This window comes from Lacerta agilis, chromosome 17 (assembly GCF_009819535.1).
Source record: "Lacerta agilis isolate rLacAgi1 chromosome 17, rLacAgi1.pri, whole genome shotgun sequence".
Lineage (NCBI taxonomy): Eukaryota > Metazoa > Chordata > Lepidosauria > Squamata > Lacertidae > Lacerta > Lacerta agilis.
Genome location: NC_046328.1, coordinates 38,275,707 through 38,291,494, shown reverse-complemented (window position 1 = coordinate 38,291,494; position 15,788 = coordinate 38,275,707). Strand labels below are relative to the sequence as shown.

Sequence of the window (15,788 nt, the reverse complement as noted above, 5' to 3'; positions counted from 1 at the left end):
GTCACTAAGAGGTTGAGGAGAATTAACAGGGACACATTTCCCCTGCCTCTCTCCCGACAGGGCAACCAAAGTAGTTTCTGTACCAAAACCCTGATTGAAATGCTAAATAATAATAATAATAATAATAATAATAATAATAATAATAATAATGACAAGTACTCATATTGCTTTGATGAAGACTAGGGGTTTTAATATGGGGAATGTGCACAGGGTACAAATGGCAGGAAAAAGCATAACAAGAGTGCAAATGAACTAACAGTAGTATGAGCACACGCTAGTAGTTTCTTAATCGGTGGTATCAGATCCAAGAACCTGCTCTGTACCAAGCCCCATTTTAATCTGGTCTCATTTAAGGCCCCTCCCAACATTCTTCCAGAGATCACCCAGTTCCTGCAACAACAAGAATCAGTCATTCAGTAACAGGGCACTCCTTTGCATATTGACTTAGGAGTAAGCCAAACTGAGTTCAGCAGGGCTAACTTCCAGTGCAACACGTATAGGATTGCAGCCTAAAATGACCACCAAGAACAGAGGGAGTAACATTGGTGTTAAATTGTTCAGAGCACTCCACAAGCATTTACCTTGGTGTCATCTTTGCAATGACCCTGAATTGTTATTACTTATCCATGTATTGCAGATGGGGTGGGTTGTATCCCATGCTAATCCTACTCAGAGTAGACCCATTAAAGTTAATAGAGCTCACTAACTTGGGTTCATTAACTTTCAGTGTGTCTATTCTGAGTAAAACTTAGCTGAGGGAGGTCCATCTACAGCCAGCAGGTCAGGAAACTAGTCGTGATGGTTCTTCATTATGCTTTGCATCTCCTGGTGGTACCAAAATAGCCTTGCATTGACCATGGAGGCAGCTCAATGCCATCGATTCCCTTACACCAGCTAAGCAAAGCAAGCAAGTCTTTGGGGTCAACATGCCATTTTGTTCCCAAAGCAAGGCAGCGAGAAGAAGGCGGTAGTCATGGTGGGGACATAGCTTGATATCTTCAGAGAAGTGAAAGGAAAGGTAGATCTGCTCTTCAGAGGACCTGGACACTCACTGCTTCTTCTGAAACGGCGAGTGCTTACTTAGCCCATCATAAAAGCAGAACCAAGAGATCTACTGTCCATGTTGAAGCCATCCTCCTTGCCGATCAGTTCCCGTCCTCACCATCCACAGACTCCATAGCCTCCGGCACAACGCGGTCCGAATCCACATCCCCGGCCACCATAGCTGCCGTAACCGCCGTAACCGCCGTAACCTCCGTAACCGCCGTAACCGCCAAAGCCGCCAAAGCCACCCCAGCCTCCGCCGTAGCCCCCATAGCCTCCATAGCCGCAGCAAGGTGCATCAGTTGACACGGCACATGAATCGTTGGCACAGCTCATGATGGGCCCTGGGACAGTGATGCAGAAAGGGGGCGGCTGGATGCCCACATGGTGAGGGGGGCATTGAGACTCGCAGGTGAAACCACAACTGCTTCCAGAGACCATCTTAGCGGTGAGGGTGGAAGTTCTAAAGGAAAATAACAGAGGGGGGGGGGAATAAGTCCATGTTGTAATGCAAATAATATGTGCAGTGTACAGTGGTATCTCGGGTTACGGACTTAATTCGTTCAGAAGGTCCGTTCTTAACCCGAAACCGTTCATAATCTGAGGCGCGCTTTCGCTAATGCGGCCACCGACGCGCAATTTCCATTCTCATCCTGGGGCAAAGTTCTCAACCCAAGGTACTACTTCCGGGTTAGTGGAATTTGTAACCCAAAGTGTTTGTAACCCGAAGCATTTGTAACCCGAGGTACCACTGTAATCTTAAAACAGTCCATCCCATGAATTCAGTGGGACTTTGTGCAAATACACCACAAGTCCCATCATATCTGGCTGTCGGGTAAGCTGACTGGGGTTGACTGAAACTGTGGTCTTGCACCATCTGGGGACCCAAGATTGAAGACCTTTGCTGCCATCATCCTTGACCTTTGGCCACATTGACTGAGACTCATGGGGTTTGCCAACACATGGAAGGCACCTTGTTGGAGAACCCAGCTATAGTCAACCCATTGTGGACCATTGATCTTAAGTACTGTTGGAGAAGACCAACCAGTTATCTATAGGAAGCCAACAAGTAGGCAGCAAAATCCTGTCTGTATTCTCCAGAGACTGATACTGAGAATATGCTCTCTCTAATCCTGAAGGTTGTTGACTAATAGCCACCCACTCCAGCTAAATACCCCCCCACCAACTTAAGCCACTCTTGGTTCACATCTATTACATGTCAATTAATACTTCAACTTAATAAAATTCTATTTAGTTAAATTTAATAGATACACATCTATTAAGCTTACCACAGAAAGGAGGGACAAAGAAAACTACTTTCTACTGAATCTGGCCATTGGTTTGGATTACTGTCTGCCTTGAGTTACAGAATTTCACCAAGGTCTCAAGCAAAGGTACGTCTTTCCTAGTTTTGCTTCCCAAAATCCATTTAACTGGCAATGGTGGGCATTGATCCTTGCACCTTCTGCACTCAAGGGATGAATTCTATCACTGAGCTGCTGGCCTTCCAAGTGCACAATCCCCCCCCCCCGAGTCAATATTTGTAATCCATCCCATAGTCCAGGGGTGGGGAGACATGTGGGCCTCCAGAAGTTGCTGAAATATAACTTCCATCATCCACGGCCATTTGAGAGTTGGAGTTCAAAAACATTGTTGTACTACAGAACACATCTTCCCTGGCCTTTGACTACGCTGGTGGCTGGGGTTGTTGGGAGCTGGAGTCCAAGAATGCTGTTCCCACCATCCATGACTATTGGCCAAGTATGCTGGGTCCAACAATATCTGGAGGGCCATAGGTTCCACATGCCTGGACTACAACTCCCATCACCCTTGACCATCAGCCTTCTTGGCTAGGACTGATGGGAATTAGAGTCCAGTGACACTTGCAGGGTCACAGGTTTCCCAGCCCTGCCCAGCTGGGTATCCAACTCCTTTCCCAAGACCCTTCTCGGCGCTGTCTGACTTACCCAAATCTCTGAGGTGAAGAAGATGAGAGGAGCTGTTCCAGGTTAGGAGAAGCTGTTGAGAGAAGCACCGAGGCAGCTTCCTTTATATACGATTTTGGGAGGCAGGTGTGAAGAAACTTCAGCAAAGTACTAATTTGGGGCCAAACAAAATTTGCTGTTTGCTGCTTCAAGCTCTTTTAATAGTTTGCCTTGATGCGTGCATCAACGCGTCTATCGCTTGTGATCATCAGTGTATAATTAAGTTATCACTTGCCCCACATAGATGGTAGAAATCCAGTGGGTTGGTGATTCAAACATCCCCATCTCCTGGGCAGACACCCATTGCATCCGTGAACCCATATCGTTCCATCTGATACAAGCTTGCATATGGTTCAGGGATTGGGGATCTATGGTTCAAATTGGGTCTACTTCTTCACCAGTGTGGTGTAGTGGTTAAGAGCGGTAGACTCGTAATCTGGGGAACCGGGTTCGTGTCTCCACTCCTCCACATGCAGCTGCTGGGTGACCTTGGGCTAGTCACACTTCTCTGAAGTCTCTCAGCCCCACTCACCTCACAGTCACTCACCTCACTGGCCTCGGTCCTGTATACGTGAAGGAGCGTCTCCACCCCCATCATTCAGCCCAGACACTGAGATCCAGCACCGAGGGCCTTCTGGCGGTTCCCTCACTGCGAGGAGCAAAGCTACAGGGAACCAGACAGAGGGCCTTCTCGGTAGTGGCGCCCGCCCTGTGGAACGCCCTCCCATCAGGGGTCAGAGAGATAAACAACTACCTGTCATTTAGAAAATACCTGAAGGCAGCCCTGTTTAGGGAAGTTTTTAATTTGTGACTTTGTATTGTATTTTGGTATTTGTTGGAGGCCACCCAGAGTGGCTGGGGAGACCCGGCCAGATGGGCGGGGTATAAATAATAAATTATTATTATTATTATTATTAGAGTGTTTGTTGTGGGGGAGGAAGGGAAAGGAGAATGTTAGCCGCTTTGAGACTCCTTCGGGTAGTGATAAAGCGGGATATCAAATCCAAACTCCTCCTCCTCCTCCTCCTCCTCCTCCTCCTCCTCCTCTTCTTCTTCTTCTTCTTCTTCTTCTTCTTCACGCAGAGCATAGTTAAGTTGCAGAACTCACTGCCATAGGAGGCAGGGATGGCCGCCGACTTGGATGGAATGGACAAAGTCATGGAGGATAAAGCTATCAACGGCTACTAGCCCTGATGGATGTGCTTTGCATCCACAGTTGGAGGCAGGAATGCTTCTGGATGTCAGCTTCTTGGAGCCACAGGAGGGGAAAGAGCGTTCTTGTGCTTGGTTCCTGCTTCTGGGTTCCCCACAGGCTTCTGGGTGGCCATGGTGAGGACAGGATACTGGACTAGATCCTGGTCCAGCAGGCTTTACTTACGGATAGCTTGAAAAGAGGATTCAATACATTCATGGAGGATAGAGGTATCAATGGCTTCTAGCCACAATGGCTAGAATACCTTCGCTGTCATTTGCGCAGAATCACAAGGGGAGAGAGTGCTGATGTCCTCAGCTCATGCTTGAAGGCTTCCCACAGGCAGATAGTTGGCTACTGTGAGAACAGGATCCTGGATTTCATGTGCCGTTGGCCTGATCTAGCATGCTCTTCTTTTGTGCTTGACTGCAGCTCCTATCCTCAGCTCATGTTGGCCATAATGAGAACTCTGCAATCAGGACCCAGCCTCAAGAGCAATTCTCCCTACTCTCAATTCGCAGCAATATGTGTTCTGGAGGATACCTCCTCTGGTAGTGGAGCTAGAAGGTAGCCATCACCAGAGATGGTGCAAGCTGCACTTCAGCAACATCTGAATAGAAAATAATTGGAGTACCAGGGATGTCCAACAGTAGATCATGATCTACCAGTAGATCCCTGGCTGATCTTGGTAGATCGGGGGGAAAGTGATGGAGGGAAAGCTAAAAAACTCTTCCCCCCCAAAAAAACTCAACAACTCTTGGCACTTCCCTCCTATAAAAAGCTCAACAACTCACCCACCCCACACATGCTCCCCCTCCCTCCAATGACAATGGGTCAGATCAATGACAATGGGAGTAGATCACAGTCTCTTGGGAGTTGGGCATGCTTGGAGTAGAGTCAACAACACTTCCAGAGTCTCAGCAGCAGGAAATCAAAGAATCATAGAGTTGCAGAGTTGGAAGGGATCCCAATCTAGATCCACCCTCTGTAGTGCTGGAATCTTGTCCACGGCTGTCCCTGGGTGGGCTCAAACCACCAACCTTCTGGTCAACAGCCAGACCCACTGACCCGATGTGCCACCCAATCTGCTACTCCATAGAATTTTAGAGTTAGAAGGCACCATGGGAGGCCACCTAGTCTAATCAACCGCTCAACATGGAAAAGATACAGCTGGAGAATGCATTTCCAGCTTCTTCCTGGAAAGCACCCAGCTGTCAAGATGCTGTCAGTGGCCCCAGCTGGTTGTCCAGGAAAGTATAAAGACAAGGAAAAGCTTCTTACAGTCCTTTTTTATTTCAGACTTTACACAGAGAGACTATAGAACTCAGCCTCTTGGATAATGGTGTTGTCCTGAGTGAATCTCCACCCCACCCCTGTCTCTTCCACTTCCTCATTCGTCGTCATCATCACCTCCTCTATAGATGCAGCTAAGTGCCCTCTGTCTTCGAGGTCTTTGCTCTCCTACTTTTAAGGCTCACCAGGTTCTGGGAGATGGTGGGTCTGGGAGATACTCTGGCTCTGCCTGCTCCTACTCTCCCATTATTTTCTAAACCCCCCCATCTGCCTCTGAGCTGTGACCTCCCCCAAACCCCTGGTGTAAATCTATACTGTCTTCCTATTCCTCCTTCTTGGAAGGGTCAGGGTGGGGAGGCGGTCTCCACCACCACTCCTCCTCCTCTGCCCATTTCCTGACCCCTCTAGGTCACTGGTCCCACTGCTGAACTGAAATGAGCTTTTCATCTACATTTCTTCCAGGCCATGATGTCAGGGTTGACAGCACCCTGACACATGATGACATTCATGTGATGACTCTTTCAAAGTTTGACCTTTCCATGTAGGCCACCTTGAATGCTTCTCTGCCTTTAAACACACCTAGATCTTTTGACATTCTTCAGTTAAAAACAAAACCCAAACAAAATCCAAGGATAATAACCCCTTGAGGAGAAAGGTGTGTTTCTAATGCTCCCATCTAACAAAGGGCTTCAACAGGTGCTCATGTTTATGTGTTGTGCAAATAAAAGCCCATTTAATTATAAATCACTCCGGTTGACTCTTGAGTTATATGCCTGTCATGACCCCCTGCATGGCTGCAATTCTGAGAGTTCATGGCAATGAAGGTGGTTAATTATAGCTTAATCGGACCTATTTCTTGATCATGCCAGGTGGAGGTTAACTTATCTTCCTGACAGTGCTGGCCCAAGTTATCTTGCCCCATGAGGCAAAGGACAAGATGGTGTCCTCTCCTAGTTCCATGATGGGTAGGGTGGCACATCCCATTTTGCCACTTGAGATGAAACAGGAAGTGCTAGCCTGCTCAGGCATTCCTACCACTACCATAATGATCGCTCCCCACATCAAATGGGGGGCGACGTTTGTGTGGTCGCACACAGCCCCTTGAGCTCCTGGGTGACACCTGGTAGTTCGGCCTGGCTGTGCCTCCCCCCCCCCGGAGGGATACCTGGGGTCTCCGCCTACCCCAGCTAAGCACCCAATCCCACCTAGGGGAGGCATTGCCAGGGGATTGGCCAGGTAAGGGGAGGGACTACATAGCCCACACACTAGAAGGTATCTTACTGGGAAGCAGCAGTCGGGCTCCAGAGCTTCTCCCACCCTCCACTCCCTCAATTAACTCTTAATTTTACAGGTTAACCTTTTCTCCACAGGTACGCAGGTGCTGCTATGTCAAGGCCGCTGTTGAAGGGCCAGAAAGGAATTTCCCTGCATTGGCAGGTTTTGCCTTTCCCGTAGCAATTTTTCACAACTTTGGCAGTTTCAGGCCTTGGGCGGAATCCTTTAATCAACTTCCTAAATTGGGGCGGGGGGGCGGGGGGGCGGTGACTCCACACCCCCAGTGCGGCATATTGGGGGGAGTATTGGGGGGAGGCATTGGCCATATGCCGAGAGGTTGTCATTGCTCTCCACTATCAGTGGCGGAAAACAGGGGGCGGGCTCTCTGCTTGAACACCCAATCCCCACACATTCTGGATAACCCTGAAGTTTCCCAGATCCCCGGCTGGGGGCTGGGAAGGATAAACACCCAATGCCTGAGCCAAGGTCTCCCTACATCTGAATCTTAATAAAGTTGTGGCCAATTTGAATCCCATAGTACATTGTCTGGTGTCATTATTCCGCTCGGGGGTCGCCTGGGGTTTGGGGGTCTCCGCCTGTCCACGAAACTCATACTGCTGCCATTGTACACCCTGCACAATCTGCCTCAGGTGAAGGATCACCACCAGCAGTGATTTCAGACATGATCACACCGATTCGGGGTGAGATCTCACCCAAAATGGATGCAATGGTGCCCAGATTTGGCGCCATTGACAATGGTGCTTCTCTGCCATTGGTGGAGGGGCAGAGGCAGGCAGGATACCCCCAGGCATGCCATCTGGGGGGATTTTGCCACCCGAGGCAGCAGCCTCATTCAGGGGCGTACCCAGGATCAAAACTAGGGGGGGGCAAGCCATGGTCGATGTCCTCTAACTGTCTGGTAGTTGTCTATCTCTTTGACATCTGAAGGGAGGGAGTTCCACAGGGTGGGCACCACCACCGAGAAGGCCCTCTGCCTGGTTCCCTGTAGCTTTGCTTCTCGCAGTGAGGGAACCACCAGAAGGCCCTCGGCGCTGGATCTCAGTGTCCGGGCTGGATGATGGGGGTGGAGACGCTCCTTCAGGTATACAGGCACAAAGATGGAAATTACATGCACAAGATTGTTACATGCACAAAGATGGAAAGATATAGCCAAGGACAGGACTGGGTGCCGAAGGACATACTCTGATCTGAAGGAGAGGACAGGGAGGGGCCAGGCACTGAAACAGCTTCACAGCAGGTGCCCGGTCCCTCTGCCTTGATCTCCCCTCCCTCGTTGACTCCAAGGTCATGCAGTGCTTTCCATGTACAAAAAGCTAGGAAAGCCCAGGGGTGAGGGGCATTGCCTACCAATAATATAATAAAAATATTTATTATTTGTACCCCACCCATCTGGCTGGATTTCCCCAGCCACTCTGGGTGGCTTCCAACAAAAATCAAATACATTAAAATATCACACATTAAAAGCTTCCCTAAACAATGTAGATTTTAACCCCTTATTCCACATATGTTCCCACTGTTCTATCTGTATATTATAACCAAAATTTTCTGCCCATTTAATCATGCATTCTTTAACCAGTTCTTCCTCGATTTTGAATTTCAACAAGAGTTTAATGATGCCATGGCCTATGGCTAGTGCAATAAAAAGTTTAATTGGAATTGGAACAAGAGTTTATACATTTTTGCAATAACATCTTCATCATCTGTGTACGGCTGAATTTCAAAGTCTGTCTTTTCTTGTTCTATTCCAAAATTCTTTTTATCCAGTTTCAATGTCTCTACTAATTGCATGTAAGTGAACCAATGAAGATTGTAACAGCTTATGGAAAAACAACACCACAGTCTTGAATATGAAATGCTAATGTGTTATATGATCCCTTGCTCTTCCTCCTATGTTATTATGCATGTGCATATATTTTTCTTTAATATAAGTCTCTTAGATAGGGTTGTCATATTTCAAGAAGTAAAAGTCCGGACACAAAATGTTTGGGAAATCAACATCAAAGTTGAGGTTGAAAAACCAGGTGTATGGCGACCCTAAGCTAGAACTCTTCAGGTAGATAGTGACTAATAGTTTTAATAAACACACAAATAAATAAATACAAAGATAGAAATCAACAGTTTGGGAAATGGTGGGATGGAATAGTGGGATGGTCAGACCACAACTGGAATTCTGTGTCCAATTCTGGGCGCTACAATCTAGGAAGGGTGTTGACAATCTGGATCGTGTGCAGAGGAGGGCGACCAAGATGATCATAGAATCATAGAGCTGGAAGAGACCACAAGGGCCATCCAGTCCAACCCCCTGCCAAGCAGGGTTCTGGAAACCAAGCCTGATGAGGAATGGTTGAAGAAGCTGGGTATGTTTAGCCTGGGAAAGATGAGGCTGGGAGGAGATATGAGAGCCATCTTCAAATATCTCAAAGGCTGTCACATGGAAGAGGGAACTGCTCTGGTGTGCAGGACTTAAGGCAATGGCTTCATGTTGCAAGAAAGGAGATTCTGAGTAAACATCAGGAAGAACTTCGACAGTGGAAGGTGGTGGACTCTCCCTCCTTGGAGGTTTCTAAGCAGAGGTTGGATGGCCATCTGTCATGGATGCTTTAGCTGAGATTCCTGCATTTCAGAGGGTTGGACTAGAGATGAACCTTGGGGAACCTTCCAACTCTACAATTCTATGATTCTATTAATGAACTGTTGTGGTCTGGGAGATTCACTTCACTCATCGCTTGGTGACTTTTTGTCATCTGGTGGAAGAGTGAGGATGCAGCTCAGCGGTGGAGAATCTGCCTTGCATGTGGATGTTCCCAGGTTCGACCCCTGCCTAAAAACCCAATGGAATCACTGCCTGTCAGGGCAGAAGAAAAGATGGGAATCTATTACCATGCAGATGTTTCTGCACTGCAACACTCATCAATCTTGAACACTGGCCTTGATGGTTCCTTCATAGCTGGAGTTGTATTCAGAGGTGGATTTAGGTGAGCCTAGCCAGTTTGATTGCACCGGGCACAGGGATACTGCAGGGGGCACCACAACTATGATGTATAATGGAAGATGAGAGTCATAAAGGCAAATTTTGGCACTGCGTGGGGCATCGCTGAAATTTAAGACCCCAAGGTTCGCCACTGCTATATTTCATTCTATTTCAAGAAGTGGCTTTTATGTCACATGAATTATAGAAATGTAGAGCTGGAAGGGATCCCAAGGGCCATCTTGTCAGTTTGCATTTCTTAATGCAGAAAGTATGGATCTGATGTGTAGAGGTCTTTCCTATTCTACTTAATTCAAGAGGGTTCTGGAAGCTTCTCTGTGTGAAAGAAGACAGCAGAAGGTTCACGATGTTTGGGTTATTCCTTCAGAGAAGCTGAGTACAGCTGGTTTGAACTAGTTCTCTTATCTCTTTCTGTCGAGGTCATGCTGACTATAATAAGAGGCCAGAAGGAGCCTGTGTTTCACTTTCTGTCTCTCTTTCCTTCTGGTGTTGTGTTGTGTATAAAGTGTTAAGGTTTAGTCTTATTATAAGTTATTGTAAGTTTAAGTTAAGTCTTCTGCAACTGGATTTCTTATGGACAGTGCCAATCCTGAATGTATTGGATTTGTGACCATTATGTTCATTTGCCTTCAGTAGCAGTAAAGCTCTGCTGGATGAAATATTAATTGCCTCTGGTCTATTTTTTGGGAATCCTGCAACGTGTTTAAGTTGTGACTCTGCTAACTACACATTGGAATCTGCTCTGGATCAATACTGAGTAGAATTCCATGAAACCCAACTGCTGCAAATCGGGAATTTCAGCTAGATTCAAAGGAAAACAGAGTGGAAATGAATACTCAGTAGACATTGGTTCTGATGCAGTATGATATTTTATTTGGAAGAGGTAGGAAGGAAGGTACAAAGAGGATGGGGAAGGGGATGGATGTCCTCTTGCGGAGAAGACCAAAGCATACAGGGTGGAGTGATGAGGAAGCAACAGTGAGGAACAGCAGGGCAAAGGCAGGCATCTGAGCTGGAGACTGAGACCCTCGGGGACCCTTTTCAGGGAGCTTCCAGGAAACTCAACTTGGAGGAAAACCTTGAGTTGTATCCGACCAAGTCCTGCTCATAGTAGACCCACTGGCATGAATGAGCCTAAGTTGGCCGTGTCCGTTCACTTCATTGGGTTTACTCTGAGTAGGGCTAGCGTTGGATGCAAGTCCTTTGCTCAGATGCTTCTCACATAGGTGGCAGGTGAGGGAGAATTACCACCCCCAGCCGCAACATCTGCTGCTGCAGCAGTTGCCACCGTAGCCGCCGTAACCTCCATAGCCGCCATAACCACCACAACATCTGCTGCCGCAGCAGTTGCCGCCGTAGCCTCCATAACCGCCGTAGCCTCCATAGCCGCCGTAGCCTCCGTAACCGCCGTAGCCTCCATAGCCGCCGTAGCCTCCGTAACCTCCATAGCCGCCATAGCCACAAGGGCTACAGCACCCGCTGCCGTATCCTCGGGATCCTCCCCATCCTCCGTAGCCACAGGGGCTGCAGCAGTTTCCGTAGCCACAAACCATCGTGTGAGTAGTAGTGGTGGATTTGCTAAACAAATACTGGGAAGCAAAAGGAGCCTGATTAGAATTGTGGCATTGCAAGGGATTTCAAAGGCCAAGTAGCCCAGCCTCCTGGCTCAATGCGGGGTCTCAATAAAGGGTGGGAAACCTCAGGCCTAAGGGGAGAATGAGATTGCAGCTTTCCAGTTCCCAGTGGCTATGGGTGTCTAAGGGACAGGGTTTTGGTTTCGTGAATATTCTGAAAGGAGCACATTAAAAATTCAGAGATCGTTAAAGCATCTTGGCCACTTCAGGAACCTAACTGATAAATAATGCTTCTAGTCCTCATGGAAGTTGCTATATGCTTAAAAGGAGCCAGTGGAAAGCTCCTGACCCTTTCTAGAAAATTCATGGTGATGGTGATTTATCTGCCCTCCACATTAAGATCCCAGGGCAGGTTACAACATTAAAACATAATATTAGAAACGATTTCCAACCAAAAGATAAGGTGTGTCCTAAAGATGTGCACCTCAAGTATCACAAGCCTTGGTAAAGAGGCACACCTTCAGCCTTCTGCAAAAGCTGTTTCATGAAGGTGTAAGACACACCTCTGTGGTGAGTGATTTCCACAATTTAGGGGCCACCGCAGAAAATGCCCTCTAATGGGCTGCCACTCTCTGAGCCTCTGGGGTGAAGGAACTACCAGGAGGACCCTCCCTGACAATCACATCCTCTGAGAGGATGTTTCTGGTAGGAAGCTGTGTTTGGGTATGCGAGGCTTGAGTTGTTCACTGTCAGACCTCTGCACCATCTCTGTCCTCGAATTAACATCAACCAAATGAGTCGCCTCTCATCCCAATGGGGAGGTTCTTACCCCAACCTCCTTCCCACTCCACAAATCCTCGTGAAAGCCCAGGCTGACATTTAAGGAACCAGTTTTTGTGCTTTCATCTTGATGTGCAGGGCTATAAACCCCAGAGATGCCTTGTCATTAGTTCTGCTTTATAAGCAGAGCAGGCTGGGAGCAAAAGCGAAACAAGGCATGTTTACTTGAACACCCACAAAACCTTAAACTTCCACCAGCAGGGTTTAAGGATGTGGAAAGTGCCCTGTCTAGTTCAGCATTGTGCTCTCACAAGGGACAACCTGGTTCCAGCTGGGAGCCCACAAGCAGAGTCTCAGCACAATGGTACAATGGCACTTGTGATTCCCGAAACGCTGTATCGGATGGTGAAGGCAGAACATAGCCACCATGGCTAATAGTCACTGGTAGCCTTATTTCTCATCGATATGCTGAATCCCCTTCTCAAGCCATCCAAGTTGGTGGCCGTCATTACTTCTTGAAGTAATGAAATGAACTCATGGTGTTCACTAATTGTTTATCCCCAGCCTTTGGCATAAGATCTTATACTGAGTCAGACCATTGGTCCACCCAGCTCAGTGTTGTCTATATGGACTGACGGTGGCTCTCCAGCGCTTCAGATAGGGGTGTATCCCAGCCCTACTGGGGATTCAACCCGGGGCTTTCTGCATGAATAATAATAATTATTATTATTATTTATACCCCATCCATCTGGCTCGGTATCCCCAGCCACTCTGGGCAGCTTCCAACAGAATATTAAAATACAATAGTCTATTAAACATTAAAAGCTTCTCTAAACAGGGCTGCCTTCAGGTGTCTTCTAAAAGTCTGGTAGTTGTTTTTCTCTTTGACAACTGGTGGGAGGCCGTTCCACAAGGTGGGTGCCACTACTGAGAAGGTCCTCTGCCTGGTTCCCTGTAACTTGTGCCTGGTTCCCTGTAACACACCATGCCCCATCCCCTAAGAGTAAGATTCTAGTCCTCATGCTGGGAATTGAACCTGGAGCCTTATCCATAAGAACATGAGAAGAGCCAATGGATTAGGCCAAAGGAGGCCCATTTAGTTCAGCACCATGTCCACGCAGTGGACAACCAAACTGCAAGCAGGACTTGACTTCAACAGAAACTCTTCCTCCCTACAGTTTCCTGCAACTGGTATTCAGAAGCATATTGTCTCTAACAGTGGAGGTACTCTGTTAACAATAAGAAGAATAGTATTATTTATACTTTGCTCATCTGGTTGGGTTGCCCAAGCTACTCTATGACCTACGGCTCTTCCCATAGAACTATTTTTCTACTAGCGAACACATTTATAAAACTGTAATTCTAACAGCACAGATCCAGATCCAGAATATTTCCACGCAGGACTACGTTACCTTGATCTCTGAGGAGCTGAAGTCCAGAGGAGTGTTTGGAGGAACCCCGAGAGTTGAGGGCTTTTATACCAGTTTCCCGAGCCACCTCATGGGTAGGAATGTGCGTGGCATTACACCTGTTAGCAGCTAACTCATACTTAACTCAAACATGCATCACGGCTCAAATTGCTCTATGGGTACAGCGCTCCTGTTTAGGAGCACCAGAGTTAAAAATAAAAATGAGGACATCCTCGTCCGTTCCCAATGGTTCCGGTTGCTCCATACATTTATGGGCCTCATTCCTGCCCATTTAATCAACTGTTTCCATCGGACTAAAACCAGAAGTGGATGCAATTGGACTGGTTTGCTTCCTAAGCAGCTGCCCAAATGGTCCACCACTGAGGGACAAGCAAAACATGGCAAAGGCATGTGCTTAGCAGGCAAATGTAGAAAAAAATATGTTCAAGATGCTGAAGTCTAGGCCAGGTGCCATGTTCTGCTTGTGTGTGTGTGTGTGTGTGTGTTCTGATTTTGTGATGTTTCAAATCATGAAGGCCATAACATCAATGATGATTTGAAAGAAACATCACCAAAGCATAAACCCAGGAGAAAGAACCAATTAGGAGATTTGTGAAGCATATGCACACAGTTAGGAATGTGCAGTGGGCTGGCAAGAGGCTCCCCAATTTTGTTTCATTTCAAAACAAGATTCCAGTCCTCATGGGGTAGGAGGTTTAGAAATGTATCCACACCTCAGCCCCAACCCTTGCCAAGCCTTTCCTTTGCACCCCCTTGGTTGCTAAAATTATATAATGCCTAACTGTAAAAAATTATATACTGTCTAACTGTAAATTATATAATGCCTAACTGTAAAAAAACACAACTAACTAACAACCAAACCCTTGAAAAAAAACAATGTTCCAGTGGAGGTGGGGGAGATGTGTTAAGCATTACAAACCCAGAGACTCGGAGAATCTCACAGTGTCTCTATTTTCCAGGGACAGTCCTAGATCTACAGAAACCACCCCGGTTTCTGATTTGATCCCGGAATGTCCCGCTTTTCCTTAGGTTGTCCCTATTTTCCTCGGAGAACTGTTGGAAGGTATGGACTCCATATAGAAGCTAAACACATACAAGACCTCCATTCTCTTTTCGTTTTAAATGTATGATCCTGGGTATGAATGGTTGGACAGTGTTCTCGAAGTGACTGGCATGAGTTTGGCCAAACTGTGGGAGGCAGTGGAGGATAGGGGTGCCTGGCGTGTTCTGGTCCATGGGGTCACAAATAGTCGGACATGGCTGAACGACTGAACAACGACAACTAGCCAACTAGGTCTGTCACAGATAAATCGGGAAAACTGGAGCAGAAGTCCACCTTTCCCCAATCATGTTCCACGACGTAAACTGGGGAGTCTTGTGACACATTCCGCTGTGGTTGATGACCTCTTGCGAGGCTATTATCCCAAAATAACATCACAGCCAATAAAGATTGGGGACAAGCCATGGAGGCAATAATAATAACAACAATAATAATAATAGGAACATATTTCAAGCGTATAAAACACTAATGAATGTTTGTGGAGAGATCTGGAATCCCTATTGTCTGCTTCCCAGCTTCCCAGCACCACCACCGAATGAAGACACAAGTAGATGTCATCAGTTTGCTGACCATGTCATTGTGAGCCCCATGGTGTGGTCAGGAAGAGGATGGTCAAATCCTGAAGAGGAATGGGAGGAGCTGGGGAAATCGGTGCTGAGCGACCCCAAGGAGGGTCCTAGTGGAATGGGGAGGTGAACCTGGGCTTAGGATCCCATCTGCTCATGATTATCCTAAATATGACCTCTTATGGCCCTATGGAGATGTTCAGATGTTGGAGAACCTCGTTGGGCTGAAACTTGATTCTTCAGCATTGGCTGAAAAACGAACATGCCAGGTGAGAGTGGCAAAGGGCAAACACAATCCATATTCCTTTTATAATGCACGGCAAACGTATTATTGAATACATAAATTGTTCGGACTGTGGCAGGAATCCACTCAGCACTCATGGGAAAATGTGGCGTGATCTCTTCAAATAATCCAATGAAGCTTTAACACATGGCATGATAAAAATTTCTGTAATTTTATCGAGACAAATTATTTGGTGTTTACTGTTGTAACAACTGTTTTCTCAAAATTTATCTTCGGTACCATGAAAATAAATAAAAACAGTATTTAAAGGGAAGTGAGAAAACAGTTGGAAGGTT

General features: G+C 47.0%; 1 protein-coding gene across 1 annotated transcript; it reads right to left on the bottom strand.

Moving 5' to 3' along the window:
- Positions 1 to 1,158: 1,158 nt before the first annotated feature.
- On the bottom strand, positions 1,159 to 13,573 carry LOC117061457 (shematrin-like protein 2). The gene is made up of 4 exons (XM_033174296.1): positions 13,566 to 13,573; positions 11,064 to 11,388; positions 3,012 to 3,063; positions 1,159 to 1,507 (listed from the first exon to the last, which is right to left on the bottom strand). The coding sequence occupies exons 2-4, from the start codon at positions 11,350 to 11,352 to the stop codon at positions 1,159 to 1,161; spliced, it is 690 nt and encodes a 229-aa protein (XP_033030187.1). The 5' UTR covers positions 11,353 to 11,388; positions 13,566 to 13,573.
- Between the last annotated feature and the right edge of the window lie 2,215 nt (positions 13,574 to 15,788).

Excerpts from the sequence above, each read along its gene's own strand:
- LOC117061457 (XM_033174296.1), bottom strand. The coding sequence starts at position 11,352 with ATGGTTTGTGGCTACGGAAACTGCTGCAGCCCCTGTGGCTACGGAGGA. Across the intron at positions 3,064-11,063 it reads CAACTGCTGCAGCAGCAGAT|CTTCTCCTAACCTGGAACAG; the intron begins GTTGCGGCTGGG and ends TTCTCTCAACAG. Across the intron at positions 1,508-3,011 it reads TCTTCACCTCAGAGATTTGG|AACTTCCACCCTCACCGCTA; the intron begins GTAAGTCAGACA and ends ATTTTCCTTTAG.